The 18,559-nt window shown below is 46.8% G+C and overlaps 1 protein-coding gene across 1 annotated transcript in view; it reads left to right on the plus strand.

Annotated features, from left to right (window-relative positions):
- The window catches only part of ANP32B (acidic nuclear phosphoprotein 32 family member B), a 146,385-nt gene that overhangs the window by 96,426 nt on the left and 31,400 nt on the right, over positions 1-18,559 (plus strand). Inside the window, exon 2 of the mRNA XM_029612091.1 lies at positions 493-642. Within this exon, the coding sequence (XP_029467951.1) occupies positions 493-642 (150 nt within the window). The remainder of the gene's footprint in view (positions 1-492; positions 643-18,559) is intronic.

An 18,559-nucleotide genomic window follows, 5' to 3' on the forward strand; every position in this document is an offset into this window, starting at 1 on the left:
TCCCTCCCTCCCCCCACCTCCCAGTGAACCCACCAGAATTAGGAGAATCTTTGATTTTATGCTTGAAAGGCAGTTTAAGAAGAAAATAAACATAAGACAACTCCTGGTCAGAAGAAAGGTGCTCCAGAAGTGGCAGCAGTCAGAGCACAGGACCTATGAGCCAGTGTACACTCACAGGCCCCACTCCTCTGCTCTGCATGGCTGTCAACATGGAGAGGGGATGGGGGCCTGTGAAATGTGTCCGCAGGCCTTTGCTTTCTTACTGTCGCCACTGTATCCACCTATTTGGTGACAGCTGCTGTTCAGGGGGAACAGAGACGAACAGTGCATCATAGGGTGTGTAACAGCCATTGTGTTCTTGAGCCTTGGGTCAGTGGGGTAGGGGAAGAAATAAATTCTCCATTTGCATCAGGACCTTTGCCTTCTATTCTCGCTTGCTTTTCCCCTATATGTTTCAGGGAATCTTACATCTTTCTTTTTTTTTTTTTGTAGGTACGAGAGTTGGTTCTTGACAACTGCAGATCAAATGAAGGCAAAATCGAAGGGCTCACAGCAGAGTTTGTGAACTTAGAGTTTCTCAGCTTAATAAACGTAGGGTTGATGTCCGTCTCGAATCTCCCCAAACTTCCCAAATTGAAAAAGGTGAGAGATTTTACTTGGTTGTATCAGGACTCTGTTCTCTTTAATTTTTTTTTTTAAGATACCAAGAAAACTATATAGCTGGGTAAGCAATGTATAAAGGCAATGTTTGTTTAAAGAGGCAAGCTTTTAGGACTACCAAGGTCTCTTCCTTGGGCAAATTCAGAAAGCTTTCATTTTTAAACATATCTTAGTCTTCTTAAGCTATGCTTCCTACCTTGACTGTTTTCTTTAAACTAATTTTGTTTATGATTCTTTGTTTCTCTGTCCTTAGGTGTGTAATGGAATGAATCTATATACTGAACATAGCTCTTGCAAAGCAGTTCTTAAGAAAAATATACAAACTTTTATTAAGCTTGAATATTTATGCATGTATAGGTCATGTTGGGCTAGGTACCTCCTACGTTGTCTCTCCCACTTTATAACTCCACTATAAAAAGCATGTAGCTTTATATCAACATAATTTGAGTTCTTGCCTTCTTTTACTCAGATGCTTAAGTTGGCCAAACTACATCTAGTTCAGTTTTACATGTTATATCATAGAAGCGTTTGTGAGTCCTGCTGGGAGAGTTTCAGGGTCCTCTAGAAGTGACTCCTGTTCTTCAGTGATGCCAGGCCGTATAAGGGGAGGATGAAGAACATGACATTTATCAAAGGGCCACACAACCTGTCTCTTGTCTGTCTTTTTTTTTTTTTCCATTGGAGGTTTCGGATTAGCCGTTTCCTTATGCTGATCTGGGCTTCCAGCTCATTCTGAACCAGGGCTAGAATCTGGTTGCCATAAGCCTTCATTTGCAACTACCTAGATTGTTTTCCCCTTATTTTGTATTTCCTCCCAACTTACTTTTTTTTTTCAGTTATATCTTTATTGGGATTTTAAACATAAAATGAATAAAAACAAAAAACAAGGAAAGGATGTATTATACCAGAAAACAATAAAGAAATAAGCAAGAATATAAAGGACCCACCCTCGGACATAAGCCCACATTAATTGGAATTAATTAAGAAATTGAAAGAAAAAAAGAAGAAATCCTATTAATCACCAGCAAGGCTTATCAAAATAAAACGAAAAATACCCCAATATTATCTTCCATTACCTCCCCACTAGCATGATTTATTTTATTTATTTATTTAAAGGTTTTTATATACAGACATTAATCAAAGATATCACATCGGTTTACAGTGTAACAGTAACTTACGCATGTAATGCGTTTGACATGGAACAGGCAAGGGGAAGTAGGCATCATAAACTGCAACTGAAACAGGGAGAATTAAATACAATACAATCATAAACTAAATACATCATAAACTGCAACTGAAAGAGGGAGAGCTAAATACAATGGAGGACTGGGTGAACTAAATACAGGGATTATATACATTGGGCTGTAGAATTATATGCAAAGCCGATTCTATGAAGGTTGTAGAGGTGCCAAGAAGAAATGTTTAAGCGAGGGTTGTATAGTCTGCAGGAGGTATATTCGTAACAAAATAGGAAAGGAAAGGACGGGTCCAGCTGAGGAGGCAGGGGAAGGGATGAAATAATCTAGTGGAGAGGTTTTGGGGAAAGACTGGGTGAAGTGGGCAGGGGTGCAGGCTGAATGGTGTTAGGTAAAGGCTTTTGTGAACAGCCACTTTTTAAGTTTTTGATGGAATGTTTTTTGGCAATCCTCCTGTCGCAGCTCAACTGGCATTGTATTCCAGAGGGTAGGACCGGCAACCGAGAGCGCACGTGCTCTAGTGGAGGCCAGGTTGGTGATTTTGGGGGAGGGGGTTTGAATGGTAGCTAGGTATTGGTATCTGGTGGGTTTAGTAGCCTGGTGGAGGCTAAGAGAATCGTTGAGCCAATTCATCTCTGGATTGGCTCCCTCTCACTCCCACATGCTCTTAGCATGTCAAACTAAGTTACAACAGATTTATCAGTCTCCAGGTGTATTTATTTATTTATTTATAGGTTTTTATATACCGATAGCCGTTTGCACATCGTATCGGTTTACAGATAACTAAAACTTTTTGACAGTGTCATTATACAGAACTTTTGGCACTGCCATTACATAGAACAGTAAACTTTGCATACAAGAAATAAACATCAACAAACAGTAACTGGGTAACTATTTACAGGGAACGAAGGTTCCTCAATTGGAAGCAGATGAGGGAAAATTAACAAGAGCACATAGTGACGGTAGTACGTGGAAAGCATTGTAATCAAATCAAGAGGTCATAGGGGAGAAGGTAATTGAGAGATAAAGACAGCAGAAGCACATTGTAAAAGGTGATACAGGGAATGCATTATACACAGCTTAGGGGGTTATCAGGAGGATGATTGCTGAGGGAGGGGTAGGCCTGTAAGAATAGCCAGGTCTTTTTAGGTTTTTTTTGAATTTGGGTGTGGATGTTTCAGTGCGCAAGTCTGGGGGCATGGAGTTCCACAGGGTGGGGCCGGCAAGGGAAAAGGCTCTGTTCATTGTGGAAATAAGATTGGTGGATTTGATAGAGGGGGTACGGAGTGTCCCTTGGAGGGCAGTGCGAGTCGGTCTAGTGGATGTGCGAGAAAGCAGTGGGGGGTTGATCCAGTCAGTATTTTCATTGGTGATGCTTTTATGAATGAGGGAGAGAACTTTGAACAGGATGCGAGACTGTATTGGGAGCCAGTGGAGATCGATAAGGGTAGGAGTAATGTGGTCACGTTTCCTGGAATTGGTGAGGATGCGTGCTGAGGCGTTCTGTAGGAGTTGTAATGGCTTAGTATGTGTTGCAGGGAGACCAAGGAAGAGTGCATTACAGTAGTCTATTTTGGAAAAGATAATAGACTGTAGTACTGTGCGAAAGTCAGTGAAGAATAAGAGGGGCCGGAGTTTTTTGATAGTTTGAAGTTTGAAGTAGCAGTCAGTTAGGATAGATTTAATGAAGGGTTTGAAAGAGAGCTGGTTGTCAATGAGGACGCCCAGGCTACGGGTGTGGGAGGGGAAGAGCGTGGAGGAGTACGCAGTGGGAATGGAGAGAGAGGAATGTTTGTTGGAGATGATGAGGAGTTCAGTTTTTTGCGGGTTAATGGCAAGGTGCATGTCAGTGAGTAGCTGGTTGATAACCGTCAGGCAGGATTCCCATTTTTGAAGAGCAGTTTGGAGGGAGTCAGTGAAGGGGAAAAGGATTTGGACATCATCTGCGTAGATAAAGTGTTTGATGCCAAGATTAGTAAGGAGGGTGGTGAGGGGGAGCATATAAATGTTAAATAGAGTAGAGGAGAGAGAGGAACCCTGGGGGACGCCTTGGTTAAGGCTAACTGGGTCTGATTCATTGTTGCCAGTGGATACTGTATAATGACGATCTTGTAAGTATGATTTGATCCAAGAGAGGGCAGTGCCGGAGATTCCTATGTTACTGAGAATGTTGATTAATATGATGTGGTTAACAGTATCAAAAGCTGCAGATATGTCTAACATAGCAAGGAGAAATGAGTTCCCAGTGTCGAATCCTTTAGTGATGGTATCCGTGAGGGATAGCAGCAGTTTTTCAGTGCTCAGGTTTTTCCGGAAGCCGTATTGTGTGGGAGGAAGGATGTTGTGTTGTTCTAGGTGATCAGATAGGCGAGAGTTGACTAATTTTTCCAAGATTTTAGATAGGAAAGGGAGATTAGAGATAGGTCTGAAGTTAGCTAGAGTAGAAGGGTCAAGGCTGGGTTTTTTAAGGATTGGTTTCACCACTGCCTGTTTTAGGAGTGTAGGGACTATACCTTGCTCCAGGGAACAGTTGCAGATGGATGAGAGAGGTTTGGCAATAGCTTTGGGAATAGATAGGAGAAGTTTAGTAGGAATGGTTTCAGAGGGGTGAGAGGAGGGTCTCATTTTTTTTAAGATGTTTTCAATTTCAAGGGAAGAGGATAGGTCGAAAGATGAGAGGGTAGAGGTAAGGTTGAAAGAAGGCAGTTTCACGGTGTTAGGGTTGGCTGCAAAGCGTGCAGTGAGAGAGGACACTTTGGTTTGGAAGAAGTGAGCAAGTTCATTGCAATGTTTTTTTGTGGTGGGAGTAGGAGGTTGAGTGGGGTTTGAGCTGGTCAGATTGGAGATCATGGTGAAGAGTGCTTTGGGATTGTATTGGAAACTGTGAATCTTTTTGGCATAGTATTCACGTTTAGTTGAGAGAGTAGTATTCCTGTATTGGTGCATAAGCTGGTAATAGGCAGTTTTGGATGCTGCAGAGGGGTGTTTGCGCCATTGCCTTTCTAAGGTTCTGAGACGAGTTTTGAGGTTCTTGAGCTCTGCGGAATACCATGGTTTCCTGTTTGGATGGGCAGGTTTAATGGTTTTTGTAGTAATGGGGCAGAGCTTGTTTGCTATGTTGAGGGTGATGTCGTGCCATGAGGTGAAGGCCTTGTCGGCTGAGGAAATATCAAGTTGGTTGGAAACGTCCGAGCAGGCCATAGTGAGGGTGTCGAGGGAGCATGATTTACGGTATTTGAAGGATTGCGCCTGGGTGGGGGCAGGGGGGGAGGACTGTTGGACAGCCAGGGTGGTTTGGATGATAGAGTGGTCGGACCATGGGATGGGGGTGCAGTATGGTGAGTTGATGACAGTGAGGGGGCTATTGACGAAGATAAGGTCTAGAGTGTGGCCGGCCTTATGAGTAGGGGAGTGTATGAGTTGTTTAAAACCCATGGCTTCAAGGGAGGAGAGGAAAGCATCACAGGCAGGGGAAAGAGGAGTGGCATCGACATGAAGATTAAAATCACCAAGAATTATGGTAGGAAGGTCTGGGGAGAGAGAGTCTGCAAAGAATTCGATGAGAGGGGAGGAGTCATTTTCTAGCAGTCCTGGGGGGGTGTAGATGAGACAGATTTGGAGGACGCTGGATCTGAGAAATCCAATTTCATATTGTTTGGGGAGGTTACATTTTATGGAGGAGAGTTTATATTCTTTCTTTACAGCCAGGAGTAGACCCCCACCTCTCTTCTTTTTCCGGGGTATAGAGAAAAAGTCGTATGTTTCGGTAGGGAGCTGGTTAATGAGGGGGGGTGTCATGGAGCTTAAACCATGTTTCTGTTATGGCGCAGATTTCGGGGTTGTGATCAGTAAGGAGGTCGTTGAGTAAATGTGTTTTCTTCTGGAGGGATTGGGCATTGAGGAGGAGTATAGATATCAAAGAAAGGCCAAGAAGTTGAGTAAGGGGGGAAATCAAGATGGGTGTGAGTCTCCTTTGAATGTGTATAGGAGGGTAGGGTTTGAAAGGGGAGATATATGAGGGGTATCTCTGTTGGTATGGAAAAGGACAGCAGCATGTGTAGGGGGGGCATTTTTTTTTTTTTTAGGTTTGTTTTACTATTATTGGGGGAGGGAGGGCAGAGGGGGGGAGGGTTGGGGACTGAAAGGTGTTAATTGTATGGAGGTGCTATCAGGGGACGAGGGGGGAGCAATCACAAAGTGAACATGGACATAAGAGGGTAAACACATTAGCCAAGTAGTTAGGGCGCACGAAGGGGCGAACAAAGGGGCAGGCCCCTTTGCAACGCTCCTTCGTGCGCGCGACGCCTGGCGCGGAGTTCTAGTTATGAATCCCCAGCGAGTCGCCGACGAGTGAGGTCACAGGAGCGCCGGTGCTGCGATTGGCTGGCTGCCCACGTTGCCGCAGGTAAGGAAGGGCCTGTTGGAGCGGAGGGCCGAGCGGAGGGCGGAGGGCCGAGCCTCTCTCACATGCTGATGTATAGGGTCAGTGAAAATATACTTGTTGCCTGGATGAGTTATCAAACATTTTGCATGGAAATTTCAGAAAAAAAGATGCCCCTAAGGAAAGAACTCGTGGTTTTAATTGCAAGAAAGACTTCTATATATACATTTGGGTGTTCTAGGACAGGGGTCCCCAACCACCGGTCCACGGACCAGGACCGGGCCGTTGGGGGTTTTTTGCCGGTCCGCGGGGCCGTCGCAGACCAGCACCAGGGCCGGTGGAAGCACAGGGCACAGAGTATTAGGGGGCGCTGCGAGCAGTGGTATCCCGAGGGGAACCAATGCCCCCGGGCACAGGAAGGCTCATGCGGCCGCCAGTGGACCTCATCCCACTGGCGGCTGAGCAGCAACACGCATATAGTAGGCAGATCGGCAGGGCCGTGGTGGAGCTCACGTCACCACGGCCCGAATAAAAAGATCGCGTTTAAACACGCTGATGCTCCTCCTCCTTCCTGCCTGTGCGGCCCCGGAAGTAAACGTTGCCGGAACCGCACAGGAAGGAAGGAGGAGGAGCATCAGCGCGTGCAGAAGAGGAGCAGCGCTTACGGGCCGCCGCGAATCCCAAGTCGCAGCGGCCCAAGAAGAGGAAGAGGCCCGGTAGCAGGGCCACTGTGGCCCGAGAAGATCAGGGCCGCTGCAGAGCCCATCCTGCGGCGACCCGCGAAGAGGAGGCCCAGCGGTGAGAGAGAGGCTGAGGGTCTGTAGAGTGTGTGTGCGTGTATGAGATGAGTTGAGAGACTGTGTGTGGGAGTGAGGACCTGAATGTTTGCAGAGACAGCATGTGAGAGCCTCTGTGTGTGTGTGTGTGTGAGAGAGACAGCACGTGCCAGTGAGAGACTGTGTATGAATGATTGTGTGAGAGAGCATGTGACAGTGAAAGCCTGTACTTGAGCAAGACAGCATGTGAGAGTGAGAGAGAACCTGTGTGTGTGAGAGTCAGACAGCATGTGCCAGTGAGAGACTGTGTGTATGAATGATTGTATGAGAGAGAGCATGTGACAGTGAGAGCCTGTGTGTGTGTGAGAGAGAGAAAGTATGTGAGAATGAGAACCTGACTGTGTGTTTGAGGGAAGAAGATGGAGAGAAAATAAATAGAAAAAAAGACAAAATAAAAGGAATTGGCAAAAAAATAAGAAAGGGAAGGTGGAAAAAAAAGCCTATGACCACCAATTAGAAAACTAAGATCAGACAGCAAAGGTAAAAAAAAAAAAAATTACTTTTTAGTGATTGGCACATGTAATCTTTGGGAATGTGCAAGAATAGCATTTTCTCTATGCGGATCTCACAATGTACGAGATCAACATGGAGGAAGTGGAAACCCACGGGGCCTGCACAGAGGAGGCAGCAGAATGGGCTTCAGTGTCAGTAGCAGAAATCGGCACCTCCCCAATAGCCACGCGGCATCAGTGACAGTGGCAGCAGAGGAATGAGAGAGGTTCTGAGGTTGCTGGCAAAAGAAAGAGAGGGGGTCTCTGCCTTTAGTGTGTGCATGTGTATGAATGGGAGTCTGCCTGGGGGTGTATGTGTGTGAATGCATGGGTACCTGCCTGAGGGTCTGTGTGTGTGAGAATGAATGTGTGCATGCCTGGAGGATGGAGAGGGAGTGGTGTGAAAATGAATGGGAGCCTGCCTGGGGTTCGGTGTGAGAATAACTGGGCGCTTGGTTTGGTGCTCACAGCTAGGGGAAGTCATGAGAGGGAAGGCGTCAGGTGGAAGAGAGAGGTGTGAAGTTTGGGAAAACAAGGGAAACAAGCCCAGTGCTCCCACTCATTCTGAACCTATGGTGAGTTGAGTCACATTCACATTATAAATGTCATAATTAAATGATAAGTATGCACTAAAATCCAACCCCCTCCATAACCCCGCCCCATATGACCAAAGCCCCGCCCCTGCCCCACCCCCACCTTGCCCTGCCGGGCCATGGAAAAATGGTCTTGCTTGAAGCCGGTCCCTGGTGCAAAAAAGGTCGGGTGCCACTGTTCTAGATGTCCAGAAAAATCTGTACCTTATATCTATAAAATAAAAACCCCAGCATCTTTATATTTAAAATATTGCTTAAGAACCAGATCTTTAACTAGATTATAAAACAAAGGTGACAAAGTGGCTATAGTGGTAATATTATCCTGAGAATCCTGGAGGAAGGCAGGAAGCTCGGAACTATCAAAAAGTCAAAATATCTATATTGCCATCTTCTTTAATTTCTTTCCTGGACTTGGGAGCATGAAAACTTCTTGATAAAGTTATAAATTTATCTGATGAAATTTGTAGAATCTCATTCGTATATTTCTTAAATAGCTCACTAGAAGAAATTAATCTAGACTTGGGGAAATTCAATATATAAAGATTTTTAGCTCTTACTGTTTTCAGAAAATTCCATTTTCTTAGCATGTATTGTAGGCTGATGGACTCAGGACCAGTGGGTTATGCTCCCCTGCCAGCAGATGGAGAGGGAGCAAGTTGACGTCACAATATATATACTTCTGCAATGACACCAGCCCGCCAGTATTCTCCATCTCCAGCAGATGCTGGACGGGCATCTCCCTGTGTGGATTGCTGTAAATTTTGGAAGGATAATTTTAAATTGAGGAAACAAAAGCCCCGCTCTCCTGCGGTGATACCTAAAGGTCCCTCCCCCAGTTGGAAATTTCAGAGGTGATTTCCATGGTTCCTCAGAGGTGTGCTTTGGTCCTGTTAGCTGTTCCGGCGTGGACTTAGCTGCTTGTGCAGCTGAAAGGCGGCAGGTACAGGAGGCCGAGTGCGGCAGTGATGGCTGTTGCCCACTCCTCGCAGCCAGAGACAGTCTCTGTACGTAGCTAGTAAGCGCTGAGCTTGGGTAAGTTTAAAAAAAAAAGTTTTGCCTTCAGCAATGGGGACAGAGGGGTTTTTAGAACTTCCTCTGGTCTCCGTACTTGGCTTGCTGTCCTGACATTCATTCCTGTTCCCGTTGGGGTTAAGGGAACTGGGAAGCCAGGCTGGTTGAGCGACCCTGGTGGTCTAGGCCCTGCAGTTAGGCTTTTGCCTGCGAGCTGCGTGGTAGGCCATGGCCGGCATTTTGTGCACTTCTGTGCTTGCTCTTCTGTCCTCTATAGGACGTTGGTGTGTGCAGTGTGTTGGCTCTGTGGTGTGCGCTCAGCATTAGACAGGCCTTTATGCTCGTAACTTATTTAAGCTTGGTGAATCGCTCCAGTTTGGCACACAAATTGTGTGTGTGCCTTGCCATGCCCAGGGTGCCTAAATTTTCTGTGCGTAACTTTTTTAAGCATGAGCCGTTTGGATGCATAGTTACCACCGCTAATGGTGCTAGTGAACAAGCTTAAGCGCCTTTCTCTTTGCGTTGCCTGTCATATTAGGGCTTCTTAGCCTGACCTGTCTTCCAATATGTGTCAGCACTGTTCGGATGCTCAGAGAGAGTTGTCTTCATCAGATTTTGCTAAGTCTGGATCCTCTCATTCTGATGATGATCTGGATACAGCTTTGGTTGGAAATATGCTAGATTTTGGTACTCCCTTGACTGGCTCCTCCGCAGGGGATAGCAGTTCAGTTGGACTTGCTCCAGTATCTTCTGGGCTTAGCCTGGTTCTGGCTGTTTTTTCTTGGATGGAGTTTTTTCAAGTTCTGCAGGCCTTTGTTCAGGTGCAGCCCTCCGCTTCACCCACTCCTGTCAGGTCTGACACTCAGCCAGTGGCCCCTCCCTCGCCCCTCGGTTTGCCACAGGTATTCCCGGGAGGGACCTGGATAGCATGGATGATGAGGCGGATCCTGATTCCTTGGAAGATGGAGAAATTCCTCCTGGTTTGGAGCCGTATTGAACCAGTTACAGTTTTTTCATAAAGATGAACTGCCGGCCAATATTTCCCTTTGAAGATGCTGGGAGTGCCTGGGGCAGGTTCCATGTCAGAGCTGAAGAAGAATCCCATTTTGATTTCTTTGCAGAAAGCTTTTTTCCTGTTATGGACACCATTCAGGAGTTGTTGATCTTGAATGGGATGCCCTGGAGGCAAATTTTAAAGAGGGTCGGGCATTGGAGGCCTAAACCCTCTGGATCCATCTGTGAGAGAGCATTTGCATTTTCCTGAAGTGGATGCTCTGGTCTGTGCCATCTCTAAGCAGACAACTATCCCTGTGGAGGGAGGAGCGGCCTTGAAGGATGTACATGATAAGACTGATTGAGTCTATCCTTAAGCAGGCCTTTGACGCAGTGGCAGTGATTTTACAGGTTGCTCCCTGTTGCGCTCTGGTCGCACGTTCTTGTCTGCTTCTTTATCAGGAGGTGGATGATTCTGGGGTGAATTCCAGAGCAGTTATGGAGTCAGCTGCCGCCTTTTTAGCAAATGCAGGCTGTGATTTGGTCCATACCTCAGCCAGAGGAGTGGCTTCAGTGGTGGCGGCCAGGCATCAGCTATGGTTGCGGAATTGGTCCACTGACGCAGTTTCCAAAGCTAATCAAATGAAAATGCCCTTTAAAGGCTTACTCTCTTGTTTGGGAACGAGTTGGAAAATCTGGCCAGTAAGTGTAGTAAATCTGTTGTAGATATGTTGCTGGATACTCCTGTTGGAGGAGGAGTTAGCAATCTGTTAGAGGTTTACTCCTGTGGAAGGAGGAGTTTGCTCATGGAGCATAACAGTTTGCTGAGTTAGCAATCTGTATGGAACTGCTCCTGAGGAAGGAGGAGATAGCAATCTGATATGCTCAGCTCCTGTAGAGGGAGTAGATAACAATCTGTAAAGGTATAGACTGCGGAGCTAGCAATCTGTTATGAATCTGTTGCTGAAGACTCCTGGTGGGGAAGGAGTCACAATCTGTTACCAGCTGAGTGCTTGGAGAGGGCACTCAGTTGTAGAGGAATGTAGATAGGTGGATCCTTGGGCCGATGGCAGATGACTGCGCACCCAGGAGGATATCCTAAGAGGGACCACCAGCTAGGCTTGGGTATGGAGACACACAGATAATTCTTTTATTAGACAGGTTAGTAGAACCATCAGAGGTGGCAGTAGTGAGCTGATATGCCCAGCAGGGCTGAAGTCCCTCAGGTACTGGAACCGCGATCCCAGGGTTGCTGAGCTGTATAGAAACTATAGATAGTGAGTAGACAGGGTATGCTGTTTTCATAGCCAGAACTAGATGACAAAACTCTCATAAGGTCTTGAGGAAGCTCAGTAGCTGGAAAAGGTTAGGCCCTCGAGGAGTGAGTACCTGGTTCCAGAGAAAGCTCTGAGAGAGCGATGGTAACTCACAAATGTATGTATCTTTGATAGCTTCCAGGCAGTAGAGAATCTTCAGAGTGTGCAGGAACATGGGCCCTCGAGGAGCGAGTACTGATTCCTATCTGCAATCTGAAATAAAGAAAAGAGAGCGAGGCCCCCGAGGAGCGGGTACCCCTGGTAAGTCCGAGGAGGCAGACTAGCTTGGCGAATCCCCGCTAGAAGCGAAGACTTTCTCCTTGCTAACTCAATTCGTTAGCGAATACGGAGACCTTTTATATTGGAAGCGGATGACGTCATCTCAGGGGCACGCCCCCGAGGTTCGCGCCCTTGCTGGTACATTAATCGGAGCGTGCGCCCTACATCATCAGGCAACATGGCGGATCCGCAGCGTCGAACCGGTCCAGGGACGCCGGAGGGAGATGGCAAGAAGACGCCATGGCATCAAACCGTCCATCAGACCCGGAGGGAGTCACCACAGAGGTAAAGAGGGCGGAGTGAGGGCGTCGAGCAGCGACGGACGCATCAGTAAGTGGGGCGAATCTCCAATTCCCCGGTTACTGGAGGATAAGAAGCAATTGCAACACCACTTTTCTATAAGGGGTCATCTCAGCTGTTCCAAGTGTTTGTCCCTATGGAAACTCGACATTTCAGGGGACTTGACCTTTTGGTAGGTCTCCGTCCTTTCAACCCCAGCAGTCCAGGAGAAGAGCAGGCTCAGGTGGTGGATCATCCCGAGCTTCCCAATGAAGGTTTGCCAACCCATGTTCGGGAAGTGGAGATAGGGGGCTGCCTGTCTCTCTCTTATCAGAGGTGGGTCGAGATCACATTGGATCAGTGGGTCCTAGAAGTGATACAGGAAAGATATGCGCTGGAATTCCACAGCATTCCTCTGAATGTGTTCATGGTGTCTCCTTGCCACTCTCCTCAGAAGAAGCAGGCAGTGGAGTTTGCGCTTCTAAGGCTCCTCTGGCTGTGGGCTGTAGTTCCCGTGCTTAAATCTCAGGAAAATGCGGCGCACTATTCCATTAATTTTATTGTGCCCAATCCTGGATCTCAATAGTGTCAATCGGCATCTGCGAGTGACTCATTTTCGCATGGAAATCTTACGCTCTGTGATAATGACCATGCAATCGGGAGAGTTTCTGACCTCACTGGATCTGTCTGAGTCCTTCCTTCATTTTCCCATTCATTTGGAGCACCAATGTTTTCTGCGCTTTGTGATACTGGGTTGCCATTATCAATTTCAGGTGCTGCCCTTTGGTCTAGCCACCAGACCCAGAACATTTTTCAAGGTTATGGTGTTTGTAGCAGTGGCATTGAGGAGAGATGAGATCCTGGTGCACCCATACTTGGAAGACTGGCTGATTCAGGCCAAATCTTAAGAAGAGAGCTGCCTGGTGACCATCAAGGTGATCTTCTTGTTGCGGAAGCTCAATTGGGTGGTGAACCTGGCCAAGAGCAGTCTCCAACATTCTCAGTTGTTGGAGTATCTGGGAGTTCAGTTTGACACAAGGCAGGGCAAAGTTTTTCTGCCGGCTGCACGGATCCAGAAGTTGATGTCCTAGGTGCGTCAGTTGGTAAACACTATACACCCGATGGTGTGGTGCAATCTACAGTGCGCTGTTTGATTGCGGCAACCCAGGACGTGGTGCCATGGGCGAGGCGCATATGCATCCTCTTCAGCGCTCACTGCTGTCTCTTTGGAACCCGCAGTCTCAGGACTATTCGGTTCATCCCCACTTACTGATGGAAATGTGTTGTCACCGCCACTGGTGGTTGCAGGAGGCTCATCTGAGCAGGGGTATGTCCTTGTCCTCCCTGAACTGGTTGGTTCTTGTGACAGATGCGAGTCTCCAAGGATGGGGAGCTCACTGTCAGGAACTGGCGGCTCAGGGACGTTGGATGACTGAAGAGGCCCTCTGGAGCATCAGTTGCCTGGAAGCACGGACAGTCCAGTTGGTGTGCTTGCAGTTCAGCCACAGAGTTGAGCAGTCCATGTAATGTCAAACAATGCAACAATGGTGGCATACATCAATCACCAGGGAGGAACCAAAAACCAGTACGTGTCGCTGGAAATATACCAACTTATGGGAAGGGTGGAAAGACATCTACAGATGATCTCAGCTTCCCACATCGCAGGAAAGGACAACGTGAGAGCAGACTTTCTCAGCAGGGAAAGTCTGGACCCCTGAGAGTGGGGGTTGTCCGCTGAGGTGTTTCAGCTGCTAGTGGATCGTTGGGGCCTTCTTTCTCTAGACCTGCTAACTACTTCTTGCAATGCGAAAGTTCCTCGCTTCTTCAGTCACTGGAGAGATCCATGATCCCTGGGCGTCAATGTGCTCATACAGACCTGGCTGGAAAACGAGTTGCTGTATGCCTTTCCTCCATGGCCCTTGGTGGGCAGGATCATTTGCAGAATTGAAGACCTCTGTGGGTTCGTACTCTTATTGGCTCCGGATTGGCCCAGGCATCCGTGGTATGCAGATCTGCAGAGGCTGCTAGTAGGGAAACCTTTTCTTCCTCCACACAGAGATCTGTTGCAGTGGGAGCCGGTTCTTCACGAGGAACCGACTCTGTTCTGTCTTGCGGTTTGGCCCTTAAGAGGACTCGCCTGTTGAAGCGTGGATATTCTTCTGTAGTGATTGCTCCCTTGCTCTGCGCTCGGAAGTTCTCCACTTCTCTGGCATATGTGCGGGTTTGGAGAGTGAGGTCTGCTGCGAGGAGCGCCATGTTCCTCCTCATTCAGTTAAGATCCCAGTTATTCTGGATCTTTTTCAGGATGGGTTGAATAAAGGATTGGCTCTTAATTCCTTTAAGGTTCAGGTTGCAGCTCTTGCATGTTTCACGGGCATGGTAAATGGTGTCTCCTTATTGTCCCATCCTGATGTGGCCGGTTTCTTGAAGAAGGTGAAGCACCTTCAGCCTCCCATGAGGTTGCTGGTTCCCTTGTGGAGTCTTAATTTGGTGCTGACCTTTTTGATGGGTCCTATGTTTCGAACGCTGCACAGCCTTTCCTTGTGGTTATTGACGTTGAAGGCAGTGTTCCTGGTGGCTATATGTTCTGCGCATTACATTTCTGAGCTGTAGGCCTTGTTTTGGCAGGAGCCATTCCTTCGGGTGACTCCAGGGGCGTTACAGCTGCGTACCGTTCTATCCTTCTAGCCTAATGTGGTTTCGGAGTTTCATTTGAAATTGTCCATTTCTTTGCCTCCCTGGATAAGGTCAGAGACACGGAGGAGTATCGCCTCCTGTGTTCCTTGGATGTCAAGAGGCTTGTCGTTCGTTCAGTATCTGGAGGTTTCTGAACCTTTCCGAAAGATCGATCGCCTATTTGTCCTTCATAGTGGTAGGAAGCAGGGTGCTCCAGCTTCGTGGGCTACAATAGCACGCTGGATTAAGGAGGTGATCACGGCCGTGTATATGGATGCTGAAAAGCTGTTGCCTTCTTGGGTTAGGGCTCATTCCCCTAGAGCTCAGGCAGTGTCATGGGCAGAGGTTAGTTTGTTGTCTCTTGTCGATATCTGCCGAGCTGTGATTTGGTCCTCCTTGCATACGTTTTCCAGGTTTTATCGTCTGGATATGCAGGCCCGGGAGGATGCAGCCTTTGCACGTGCATTGTTGACTGGACCGAGGGCAGCCTCCCACCCTGTTTGGGAGTAATTTTGGTACATCCCACTGGTCCTGAGTTCATCTGTGTACACGCTAGGAAATGGAGAAATTACTTACCTGATAATTTTGTTTTTCCTTAGTGTAGACAGATCAACTCAATTTCCCGCCCTCGACTGCCAAATGAGTGTCAGTAGTCCTCCTGTGGGGCTACGGATCCCATGGGATTACTGGTAAGTGTTCATCCAGTCCCTAGATTGGGGTACCTTTGTTCTTGAGTTCAGTGTTTATTGATGGCTGAGTGCAGTTCTGGTTTGCTGTTTTTAATCAAGTTTTTTGCTAGCCTGTCCACAGTTGCTTTTGAAGAGAATACTGATGGACTGTGATCACTGCAGGAATATACTGAGTTGTCCGCTTGCTCCAGCTCCATCTGCTGGTAGGGGAGCATAACCCACTAGGCTTGAGTCCATCTGTCTATGTTAAGGAAAACAAAATTATCAGGTAAGTAATTTCTCCATTTATTATGCAAAATTAAACAATTGTTCACATTGGCAATTAATGAAGATTGCACATTAGTCACATTATTGAGCATAGAAGCAGATTGCTTTACAAGATTATTAATTGTTACAGTCAGTCTTACACTCTCTGGAAAAGCCAAAGTTCCAGCAGTAGAAACCAGTAGAAACCAGCACATTAGTATATACAGAATCAGAAACCATGCCATTTCCCATAGAGAGGTGGTATGGGAGCTGCAAAACTTAGGGAAACCTCACCCTCTTGTTCATGAACTATCAGTCCAGCATGAGTGACAAGATGCATCAAATGATTATCAAGAGGTCCCCAAATTGGAGTTGAGGCTTCAGGAAGGACAGATGTCTTCCCTTTTTGTTTTCTTTCCATAGTAGGCAGGTCGAATCTTAACCAAGGAGCACGTCCCATAGTGCATGGCTTTGGCTCTCTGGCGGCTGGCCACTTGCTTGTCATGGCATTCCTCATTGCCTTGAAAGCCCCCCAAGTCACGGACTGCTTGACGTGCTGTCTGATTGAAATAACACGTACTGGGGGAGGGTTGGGCATTCAGCAAACCGATGGTAAGCCATTTCCCAATTTACTTTAATCCAGTTGTTACAGTGACAGCCAGGGGCCACACACCAGGGCTTCTTCCTGAACTCTGCAATCATGGGCACTAAATCCCTGGATGTTGCCTTTGCATAATTACTTTATCCCCTCACCCCGAGAAGATGTTGATGCTGCCTCCACAGCATCCTTAGGATGTGAAGAAAACAAAAACAAGACCGACGCCTTGGAGAGAAGATTTATTCAATAGAACAGAACCTGCCCCGTGTTCTCCCATTTAGTTAAAAATATCTTCAAGGGCTTCATCCTCTTTGAACACGGGGCGGGTTCTGTTCTATTGGAAAGATTATTAAGTTTTGGTGATGGACAACTAAATGATCTTCTAGCAGCTGAACCTTTCTTCAAAGAGGATGAAGCCCTTGAATATTTTTTAACTAAATGGGAGAACACGGGCGCCTGGGCTTGCTGCCATACCTTGGGTGTCATGCCCAGAAACAGTTGCCAGTGTACATCTCTGACCTTCGATACTATTGAGGCCCTCGATGTCATAGACTCCCTCAATCCCATGGAGGTGCATGCATGGCTGCCCTCGATGCCGTTGAGGTGAATGGCTGCAGCAGCCCTCGATGCCAAGGTGCGGGGCCGCCATAGAGGCCATCGGGCATGTTGACCACTGATGCCATTTGTTGCTGCTCTTGAGGTCGAGCACCATTAATGAGGCACTAGGATCACCATTGAGCGCCCTGGTCATCCTCGACTGCTAGGGCTCTTGAGAGTCCTTGAGTGACATTGAAGCTATCAGGTGACAGGGATTTCAACCTTGGAAGAATCGAGCGCCAATGACTCCATCCACCCAAAGCACACCAGAATGCCAAGGCATCCAGGCACAGTGATGCGGTGACCTCCAGATTCCTTGCAGTGTCCTGACTGGGCACAGAGGGGCATCCTGCTTGTCCCATCACTGGCCTACGGGTATCAGGTACCAAGGATACAGATGTTCTCGGGGGTCTAAGCCACTGGATTTGGGGGGCATTGGAGGCCCCGCCTGGATTTGTGCACATCTGTGCTAATGAGCACTAGCGAGGCTATTGTCAACCATAATCACTGGTGAGGGATTCCATTGAGCTCGAAGCATCAATGCCTTTGGACAGATAGGTGGGCCGAAGGTTACCATCGATGGCGCTGGCAGCCATCGGTTCCTTTGGGCACTAAATAATATACTGTCTACCTTTATCCACATGTTTATTAACCCCCTTCAAAAAAATGAAGCAGATTTGTGAGGCAAGACTTGCAATGGGTAAATCCATGCTGACTGTGTTCCATTAAACCATGTCTTTCTATATGCTCTGAGATTTTGATATTTAGAATAGTTTACACTATTTTTCCCAGCACTGAAGTCAGGCTCACTGGTCTATCGATTCCTGGATCATCCCTGGAGCCCTTTTTCTGGATCATCCCTGGAGCCCAGTCTCTCACCGTCCTTGCGATCTTATCCCTGTACATCACTTATATATAGCATTATCTTTGTATCCTACATGCAATCCTGTGTATATATGCTCTCTCAATGTTTACAAATTTAGTGCTCCACTAAGTTTATTTAAGTTTTCCCTGTAAAGCCTATTGATAATTTTTTGTTCCTCCTTAGTTATGTGTTACCTGTAAAGCTTGTTCCTCTTTAATCATGCGTTACCTGTAAAGCCTGTTGCTATTTTTGTTCCATGTAAACCGATGAGATGTTCCCAACGTTCGTCGGTATATAAAAGCCGTTAAATAAATAAATATAGTTCATTTCTGAGTTTCTTCAGAACCCTGGGGTGTATCATCCAGTACAGGTGATTTGCTACTCTTTAGCTGGTCAATGTGGCCTACTACATCTTCCAGGTTCACAGCGATTTGGTTCAGTTCATCTAAATCATCACCCTTGAAAACCATATCTCTCCAACAACCTCAATAGTAAACAAAGAAGTAAAGAATTAATTTAGTCTTTCTGCAATGGCCTTATCATCCCTAAGAGCCCCATTAACCCCTCAGGCAACTCCTTCACAGGTTTTTTGCTTCATATATATATATTTTTAAAGTTTTTATTATAAGTTTTTACCTCTATGACCAACTTCATTTCAAATTCTCTCCTAGCCTACTTATCAATGGTTTACACTTAACTTGACAATGCTTATGCTTTTTTCTATTTTCTTCAGATGGATCCTTTTTCCAATTTCGAAGGATGTATTTTTTGGCTAAAATAGCGTCTTTCACCTCACCTTTTAACTATGCTAGTAATTGTTTTGCCTTCCTCCCACCTTTCTTAATGCATGGAA

This window comes from Rhinatrema bivittatum, chromosome 1, assembly GCF_901001135.1.
Source record: "Rhinatrema bivittatum chromosome 1, aRhiBiv1.1, whole genome shotgun sequence".
NCBI classification, from domain to species: Eukaryota; Metazoa; Chordata; class Amphibia; order Gymnophiona; family Rhinatrematidae; genus Rhinatrema; species Rhinatrema bivittatum.